The 9,826-nt window shown below is 32.7% G+C and overlaps 1 protein-coding gene across 1 annotated transcript; it reads left to right on the top strand.

Annotated features, from left to right (window-relative positions):
- Positions 1-120: 120 nt before the first annotated feature.
- Positions 121-8,474, top strand: LOC145305968 (glucose-6-phosphate exchanger SLC37A2-like). The gene is made up of 6 exons (XM_080147880.1): positions 121-225; positions 3,898-3,937; positions 4,724-4,837; positions 5,725-5,784; positions 6,176-6,235; positions 7,999-8,474. The coding sequence occupies exons 1-6, from the start codon at positions 163-165 to the stop codon at positions 8,103-8,105; spliced, it is 444 nt and encodes a 147-aa protein (XP_080004006.1). The 5' UTR covers positions 121-162; the 3' UTR covers positions 8,106-8,474.
- Positions 8,475-9,826: the final 1,352 nt, after the last annotated feature.

Genomic DNA, 9,826 nt, shown 5'->3' with positions numbered 1-9,826 from the left:
ATAACCGTACAAAAAGGTTTAATACAAAGTGATCATGACTGCCATATTATCGATATGCTACTATATCATCGACACATAAACAAAGATATTCTAATAGCATTTTAGCCATGATGATATGATGTCAACATGAAATTTTGAGAGAAAAAATGAGATAGGACTGGTATGAGTGCTACAACCTGTTGTGTTATGATTGTACTTGGCATACCAACAATGTTGCTGTATCAGGTATTAGCGGTTGCGCCCCTAGCATCTGGGGGCTCTTTATTCAATGGGAAATGGAGGGGAAGAAAAATAGCCTAAACAATACCAAATATATTTGTAAAAATAGAATAGCCTAATACTATCTCTGAACACATAAGAAGCTTCACTGTAAAAGAGAACCAAATTGGTTCAGCGGTTAGCAAGATCCTTCGCTATAGACAAAAAAGCTTACTACTTTATATAAAGAATTAGCGGCTTTTCCTCTATAGGCCTCTAGGGGCAGTTAATGGAAGGAAGAAAGTAGACCTTTACCCTTATATTCTTTTTTTAAACGGAAAAGATAGACAACAGAGAACATTAATTTTTTTCTGGAGGCGACAGCCAGGCAAAAAGACACCCTGCTACAATTACAGAAGGATATCATAATAATTTTTGGCTTATATTTTGTCTATAATTTATGCAGGGATAAGGGATGGGAAACGTAGGAAAATATTATTTCAGGCCTATTTCAAGCCTAGGCCTATTTCTAGCCTAATAAACCAGTTTTGGGATAGCGCAGTGGTTCGTATAAATGCTAATGAAAAAGCTGTGTGTGTGTGTGTAGATAAAGTATAGAATCAAATTCAGGTAGCTAGTTTAAAGTAAAAAAACATAACTTTTTATAAACCTATATATTAATGGCTTTTGTTAAAATGAAGTTTTTTCTCTCCCAAAATTTTTTATCTTTTACTTTGGTAATTTGAACTGTCAGAAAGCTATCGTTGGGTTTCCCTCAGACAGATTTTAGTTTGTATTATTTGCATTTTTATTAATGAGTAAAAATTTTATTTGAAAATTTCATTGCTAATTAAAATTCAAAATAAATAAATAAATATGCACTTGGGTAACATTCTATCAAGTTCTTTGGATACTATACTGGATATAATGTAATGATATATCTGTACTATGTTGTATTGTACAAAAATTAGGGTGAAGGTGTTGTATCAACTCCGTACTAAATTTTTAAAATTCAAAATACAACATCTAATTTATAAACTACCAAATAAAAATTCGTAGCTACCTTCTTTCCAAAAAAATAATCCCGTTATTTTTGTTTTTTCTATCTGGCCCTTTTTTAATGTTTAACTCTAAGCAGATTTAATAATTAAACTAATGTGATCTAACACCATTTATATTCATTTTTTCGTAGCAGACGAAATCATTATTTTTTCCAGAATTGTCTGCTTCTAAAATTTCCGCCATCTGTGATCATTGGGTGCAAAGTATGTATACCAGATATATTTCCTGTTATATGACATTTCACGTGAATACAACATTGAAACTTATTGAAATACAACTCCAATATTATTATCTAAAGGAGTTATATATCAAGTGAAAAATAGACTCACATTTTCTCTGCACGTTCCAATGTTTACAACAACTGGCCGGCCAAAATTTATCCCAAAAATATCTATGAACTTTAAAGGCTTCTAACGGCCAAACAGTTGAACAAATTGTACGCTCGTACAAAATTTAACCGACAAAAAAAGACCTACAAACAATCTGGAATAGTCATTAATCTATAATGAACAGTGAAGCTTTCCCTGTGCATCATTGGATCATGGCCATTCCAGATTATTTATAGGCCTAATTATGCCGCTTAGAATAGTGTGCGGGTATGATATGTACGTTCAGCCGTTTGGCAGCTAGCAGCCTTTAAAATTCATAGAGTTTTGGATGTAATCGTTACCAGGAACATTTTACCTTAAAATGCACTAGATTCCAATATCTTAAGGGATAAGACAATTACCGAGGGATTGATTAGTTGAAAAGTTTGGACACTGCTAGTTAAAACCAACCAATCAAGATTTAATAAAAGAAACCAAAGTTTAGCATACGAATAAGAGGACGTATTTATATTGTATGTTTTTTTATTGAATAAAATACACTAAAATACTTTGGGTATTAGTATAATGTACAGTCCAATATCCTCTTGATTTCTTAAAAAATATCTTGTACATTTAGTATTCAAACGCCCCTTTCCAATCATAACAAGGAAAGATCAATTAATTATCCATTGTCTTATCCCTATAACCCTACATACAAGTCTTGTGTGTCTGTCCATGCTTGTTATTTACCTTTGCTGGAGAGTGGTCCAGCAATAAGAACTCCAGTTGTTCCCAGAGAACCTGTTCCGTCTGTTTCACAGCAATAACAAATTATAGAGAAACTTTTCCTTATATAAAAGTATTATGATGTCTGTCTGTGCGTATCGTTTGTACGGAAAGATCTCCCTAACCGCTGAATCGATATGGGTTTCTTTTAAAAAGTAGCTTCTCATAGGTCCAGGGAAGGAATGAATAACTATTTTGGGGGAGGGCACCATGACCCTCCCAAGAACAGCTCTTATAAAAAGGATCCCTTTTCCAGTTAGAAATTTTTCTATTTAAAGTTGACTTATATGGATGAATTATTGTAATAACTGTCCTTTCGTACCAAAAATATATATACATATTCAATTTCTGACCAATAATCAGAACGGATTATTTCTTCACACATTAATATTAGAATTTGTTATTTTTGCCTATTATAGCAGTTACTGTAGCTAGAGCCTTCTTTGAACCTGCCAATGACGGATGTTGTCCTAGAACATAATATTCACATAGATTAAGGGTAAGGTAGCCAAAAGGAAGATAAGTTCTATGGTTTTAATTTAATAAATACTAGACTATAGTTACTGCTACACTAGCATATAAAGACTCTGAATTCAAATGGGTATAAGGCAAAAAATAGCCTAAAAGCAACCCAGGGGTGAAATCTAAATACAAAATATCCTAAAACTATTGCAACTCCTATATGAAGTTTTCCTTAAAAGGAGTACTCAATCTTTTCGGCAGTTATTGAAATTTTAATCTTCTGACAAAAAAATCCTTAGGATTACTATTAGTTGTCAGGGAGTAAGGGAGGGGACAATGGATCGAATATTCAATCTTTAGGAGTCTCAGACTTTGGGGACTGGCTTAAAGGGAATGTGCAAGAATTTAGCAGTTTCTGACTGAGTTTGGGGACTTGCGCAAGAAATGCCGTTACTCGTTATGTTAGTTTTGAATATATATAGTTTTGCAGACAGAGAGTAGTTCAAATATAAATACACGGCCCCCCTCCCATAATATATTTCACTCCCTTCATTCCCACCTCCTTTTTAAAAGTAGATGAGAAAGGGAAATGGAGAAGGAAGATTGGGGAAATAAACAGGATAAAAAGGGGCAGGAAGGCGTGCGAGTCAGCTACACGCCTGCCTGCCCCTTTTTTCCGTGTTCACATCACTTGCCCCCAAATCTCTTTTCTCTTTCCCTGTCATCTGAAGAGATCCAATTAATTACAGAATGGTTATGTCAGTCTGTAATACTGGTAATCACCAATTGGCGGAGCCAATTGGTGATTGGTTGATACAAAACAAGCCCAAATCACAGAACACTATTGGTTTAGAGCGGTAGCCAATATGAGCCGTTCGCCAGTAAGGTCATTAAATTAGGCAAATGGTAAAAGTTGCATAATCCCTTTCAAAACCAGGCCGAGACCTAATTTATGGCCAGGTTTCCTATCCCTTATCCCTGAATTTATGGAATGAGGACATTACCATACTTAAATTCTTAAAAGGTTCATAATATGCATGTATTTTTTAGTTGATTACACAAAAAACTACTCTTTTTTTAGAATCTGATATCAGATATTTGTCCTCTTCAAGAAATTGGAGGTAGATTACTTTTTTGCTTCAATAAAAATATTTTTTTTAAGGGAAGGAGGTAATTTTGACAGTAAATTATGCCAGTACCCAAAGTCATAAATACATTTTCTCTTATTCGTTAGTCTAATAACTTTGAGGACTTTAATTCCATCCAACAATTTTAATCTAAAGAAGGAGTAATTATGTTTATTATCAATGGGGATGTAATTAAAAGTATATCATTTGTATCATTTGTTGTCTTATCCCTTAAGATCCCTGTTTTTAAAAGCGAAGCTTTTCTACAATTAGGGTAGGTCCGTCCGTCCATAACGGATAGCTTTTTTCGTTAATTTAGGCATGTCCTATCGATTTCAAACTTTGCATGGTGATTCCTCTAGTAATTAAGTACGATTTAAAAAGCGTAGCAACTCTATAATCATCACCAAAATGTCCGTACGTCCATTTTAAACATGTTGATTTTTTACTTTTTTTAAGAACAAATTTTTAGGTGATCTAATTATCCGATTGATCTGATTTTTAGTATACTTATTCCAGGGACAATAAAGTATAATATTATAAGCGGAGCAACTCTATAATTAAGTCCTAAAAATGTAAGTATGTCCATAAACATTATTCTGTATCAAGCAGTTTTTCAACAAATTTACTTACAATTTTGCATCGACTCTTATACATTTATATTCTGATTATTCAGTTCTGACACTATACAAGTGTTAATGTCTGTTTGTCCTACCGGTTCAGCGCTTTGCTTTTATGGATGTTGTCATCCTTGTTTTCTTTTAATTTACTTTGTATAAGGAGTGCCCGAATATGATAGTTGTTTCTATTGGATGATATTTGTTCTTGTTCTGACTGGAATTCTTGTGAATGGTCCATATTCATTGATAACAACTGCCGTTTCTGCAGAATTAGGTAGAATTTTATGTATAGTTGTTTGTTCGTTAAGATCTCGCTAACCACTGAAATGACAGAGTTCTTATTTCTTTAAAGCTTTACTTAGTTGGTTTTAGTCATGGGATGTTTTTAGGCTATTTTTCACCAACTTTAACCCCCCCCCCCCTCCCTTCTTCAAGTACATTACTCACAGATGCTAGAGACGCAACTGCTAGCTTATACAATGATACATAGGGAAAAAAATAAAAAGATAGTTAAATAGATAAAGGTTTTAACAAGTTAATAAATGGATGACTTGATAGATTGAATAGACTAATGGATAAATCAATAGAGATATAGGTGTACAAATGGGTAGATGGAAAAATATGTGGATAGTTAGATGGTTAATCAGAAGGATAAATAGATAGGCGAATGAATTGATGGAAAAATAGATGGATGTGTTAATGGATTAATAACTAAAATCATAGATAGATGAATGGAAAAAAAGAATTAGATAGGTAGATGATTTTTAAATCCTAATTTGTGTAGCTTTGAAGTTAGCAAAGTGTTTGATATTTATTGATAAATTATAATATTAGTCGGGAGTAAACAACTAATAGTAATCATATAAAGTAGTAAGGATTTTTTTTGTCTGAAGATTAAGATTTCAATAACTGCCGAAAAGATTGAGTACTCCTTTTAAGGAAAACTTCATATAGGACATGCAATAGTTTTAGGATATTTTGTTTTTAGTTTTCAGCCCTGGGTTGCTTTTAGGCTATTTTTTACCTTATACCCATTTGAATTCAGAGTCTTTATATGCTAGTGTAGCAGTCGCTATAGTCTAGTATTTATTAAATTAAAACCATAGAACTAATCTTTTTTTAGCTACCTTACCCTTAATCTATGTGAAAATTATATTCTAGGACAACATCCGTCATTGGCAGGTTCAAAGAAGGCTCTAGCTACAGTAACTGCTATAATAGGCAAAAATAACAAATTCTAATATTAATGAGTGCAGAAATGATCCGTTCTTATTATTGGTCAGAAATTGTATATGTATATATATTTTTGGTACGAAAGGACAGTTATTACAATAATTCATCCATATAAGTCAACTTTAAATAGAAAAATTTCTAACTGGAAAAGGGATCCTTTTTATGGGAGCTGTTCTTGGGAGGGTCGTGGTGCCCTCCCCAAAAATAGTTATTTATTCCTTCCCAGGAGAGGCTGCATTGTAAAGGAGAACCATATTGGTTCAGTGGTAAGCAAGATCCTTCTGTACAAACAAGACACACAAACAGACAGACTTGAAGACATTCTGTTACTTATAAATGAGGATAAGATTCTCTATAATTTGTTATTGCTGTGAAACAGACGGAACAGGTTCCCTGGGAACAACTGGAGTTCTGATTGCTGGACCACTCTCCAGCAAAGGTAAATAACAAGCATGGACAGACACACAAGACTTGTATGTAGGGTTATAGGGATAAGACAATGGATAATTAATTTACCTTTCCTTGTTATGATTGGAAAGGGGTGTTTGAATACTAAATGTACAAGAAATTTTTTAAGAAATCAAATCCATAATCAAGGACGAAGAGGATATTGGACTGTACATTATACTAATACCCAAAGTATTTTAGTGTATTTTATTCAATAAAAAACATACAATATAAATACGTCCTCCCATTCGTAGGCTAAACTTTGGTCACTTTTATTAAATCTTGATTGGTTGGTTTTAACTAGCAGTGTCCAAACTTTTCAACTAATCAATCCCTCGGTAATTGTCTTGTCCCTTAAGATATTGAAATCGGATCTACTGCAGTTCACGGTAAAATATTGCTGGTAACGAATATCTCCAAAACTCTATGAATTTTAAAGGCTGCTAGCTGCCAAACGGCTGAACGTACATATCATGCCCGCACACCGTTCTAAGCGGCATAATTAGGCCTACAAATTATCTGGAATAGCCAAGTTTTTGCGCATTTTTGTGCACTGGGGGATAACTGTTCATTATTAGTTAATGAATAATACAGATTATTTGTAGGCCTTTTTTGTCGGTTAAATTTTGTGCAAGCGTACAATTCGTTCCACTGTTTGGCCGTTAGAAGCTTTTAAAGTTCATAGATTTTTTTGAGATAATCGTTACTATGAACATCTTACCGTGACCCGGCCAAGATGTTGTAAGCATTGGAACGTGCAGAGAAAATGTGAGTCTATTTTTATTTGATATATAACTCCTTTAGAGAATAATATTGGGGTTGTATTTCAATAAGTTTCAATGTTGTATTCACGTGAAATGTCATATAACAGGAAATATATCTGGTATACATACTAAGAGATATAAGTTTTCCGGAATTTTAATGTAGGGAGTAGATTTGAAATCTGCATCAAATTTTAAGGATTTTTTTTATAAAATTCGTTTTTTGTGAAATTCTTTAACTAAAAGCGAAAATACATTTTAAGTTAATTAACTTTGACCAATAGGATAGGTGGATTTTAAACTACCTGCGCTCTAATTGGTTGAATGATGTACGACATCCAATCAGAGCGCAGATTTTTTAAATCCACCAATCACAGATGCCAAAATTAATTAACTTAATTTGTATTTCCGCTTTTAGATAAAGAATTATACAAAAAACGAATTTTATAAAAAATCCTTAAAATTTGATGCAGATTTCAAATCTACTCCCTACATTAAAATTCCGGAAAACTTATATCTCTTAATACATACTATACACCCAATGGTGTTAAACAAAATTACCCCTTCTGTGGTTTGAAATTATATGTTGAAAAGTTTGGACAATGCTAGTTTAGTCAAACCATTAATAACTTTTCTACAAGTACCCAAAGATGTATGCAAGGAAATGAGTGTGCGTGATTATAAAAAGTTTGGGTACCATAATAATTTACAGTATTTTTCTTAAATGCTGATTTATAACATTATTTCTTATGATATTATTATCCTTTTCATCTGATTTTTGGAATAATGATTCCTATGACAACAATGTACAATATCATAAACAAAGCATATCTATAATCAAGTTTTAAAAATGTAAGTATGTCCTCAAACATTATGCTATATTTAAGTAATTTTTCAACAAATTCACTTACACTATACAGGAGTTAATTTTCGTTTGTCCTACCGTTTCAGAGCTTCTATGGATGTTGTCATCCTTTAAAAAAATATATTTTAGGCCACTGGGAGTATGTGATCTACATGTTGATAACTGCGGATATTTGTGCTTTGTTATTCCTCACAAGATTAGTATTCAATGAAATTAAAAGAAAAAATAAATCTTAACACATTTAATATTTTTTCAAAATTTATGTTCACCTGGCTTTTTATTGAGTGATTAGCTATTAAAAGGAGGGGACATTGAGCTGTTTAATACACTGGTCCTCAAAGTTTTATAATACCGTTTTCTTATTCGTTGGCTCAACAACTTTGGGGATTATATTGAATTTTGATTGGTTAGTTCATTTAATTGAGTGCTTAAACGTTTCAACACTAATTGTAATCTACAAAAAGGGCAAAATTCACCAGTCATAATATTCTATAATCATTAAAATTGCATTTTAAATTTTTACCATTTTAAAGCAAGAAGGAATTTGCTGTACAAGAATTGTCATTTTACCTACATAAAGTTTTTCACGTATAATAAAACTACCATAGAATAATTCTGTGTAGATTTTTTCCTACTATCAAGTTTTTTTATTTCTAGAGTAACTTCTAATAACATTTAAAATAGTCATGTTTTTTGTTTGTTTCTTCAATATTATCTTGATAATGACTGAACCTATTTAGTTTTTCATTTTAGGAAAGCTTTACATTTGTCCTGTAATGGTTTTAGCATTTGGTTGTTTTCAGAGCTGGATCTTTAAATTATTTTAGTGGTGATTTAGATCGGGGTTTGCCAAATTTCAGCCAATGACAGAGCGGCATTTTAAAAATGTCGCGCTGTGATTGGCTGAAATTCGGCGCACCCCGATTTAAATCACCATTAAAATGATTTAAACACCCAGCTCAGGCTATTTTAATGTCCAACCACTCTCTCTCTTTTGATGTAAGGGGCGCAGCTGCTAGTAGATTTACGTTAAATGTGGAATTAGGCCCATACAGGATTTTTAACAATTAATCGTTTTTATTAGATTGGTTAACTAGATTTAGTAAGTATATAAATATATTTAACATTTGATATAGTTAGTTTAGGTTTAGTCGTTCAGCTACTGCAAAGCTGGAAACCCCTGCAGTGTCTAAGATTTTGGGTCCAGTTAATTCATGGAATCATATTTAAAACAGTAGTTATCATGTAGTCAGGTTTTGATTTATGACCACTTTCTAAACAAAACAGTTAATGCAAACAAAATTATAATTCCCTTTTTTTAATTTTTTTATTAATTCAATGTGTTTTTTTTTTTAATTTTATAAGCCTTAACTGAACTAGAAAGAAACTTCCTAAAAAAGAGATGGGTTATAATGTATTTTAGAATAGGCACGTCAAAAGCATGGTGATATCTATCCATATTTGCTAGGGCATTATAGACAGCTACACATGTAAATTATCTACTAGTTCTCATATGATTCATTTTATTTTGGTAGACTTTTTAAAGACTTAACATGCTACTTCCCCTCCCTTCCTGCCTAAGACTTTTAATTGTTCCACTTACTATGATGTTGTACAGCTAGAAACTTGTTACTATGCTGAAATTCCAAGATTCTGGGCCACTCCTACATTTGCACAACTTGTGTGTATACACATGCACACACATAATTGCACACAAACCATTATTTGGCATACACATACATGCACAATTTAAAGACATGCACACACACACACACACATGCACATTTGCAACATGACCTTGAGAAAACTTTCTACCCTTCCTCTTCTTTATATTCTCCTGATATTCTATTTCATCTCTCTTACCCTCAGCAAACACATCTATTCCACCCCCCATATAACCCCAATCTGTTTAGCTCTTTATCAAATGCATACATGTCAGGAAGGGAGGGTATAATGG

This window comes from Acartia tonsa, chromosome 14 (assembly GCF_053477335.1).
Source record: "Acartia tonsa isolate MP-2025a chromosome 14, ASM5347733v1, whole genome shotgun sequence".
Classification (NCBI taxonomy): domain Eukaryota; kingdom Metazoa; phylum Arthropoda; class Copepoda; order Calanoida; family Acartiidae; genus Acartia; species Acartia tonsa.
This window is presented reverse-complemented; position numbering and strand designations above follow the sequence as displayed.

Bases quoted from the DNA above. Each gene is read 5' to 3' on its own strand.
- LOC145305968 (XM_080147880.1), top strand. From the start codon at position 163: ATGAGTGCTACAACCTGTTGTGTTATGATTGTACTTGGCATACCAACA. The intron at 3,938-4,723 runs GTAGATTACTTT...ACTTTGTATAAG, and splicing joins TCCTCTTCAAGAAATTGGAG to GAGTGCCCGAATATGATAGT. The intron at 6,236-7,998 runs GTAAATAACAAG...AATATATTTTAG, and splicing joins TGGACCACTCTCCAGCAAAG to GCCACTGGGAGTATGTGATC.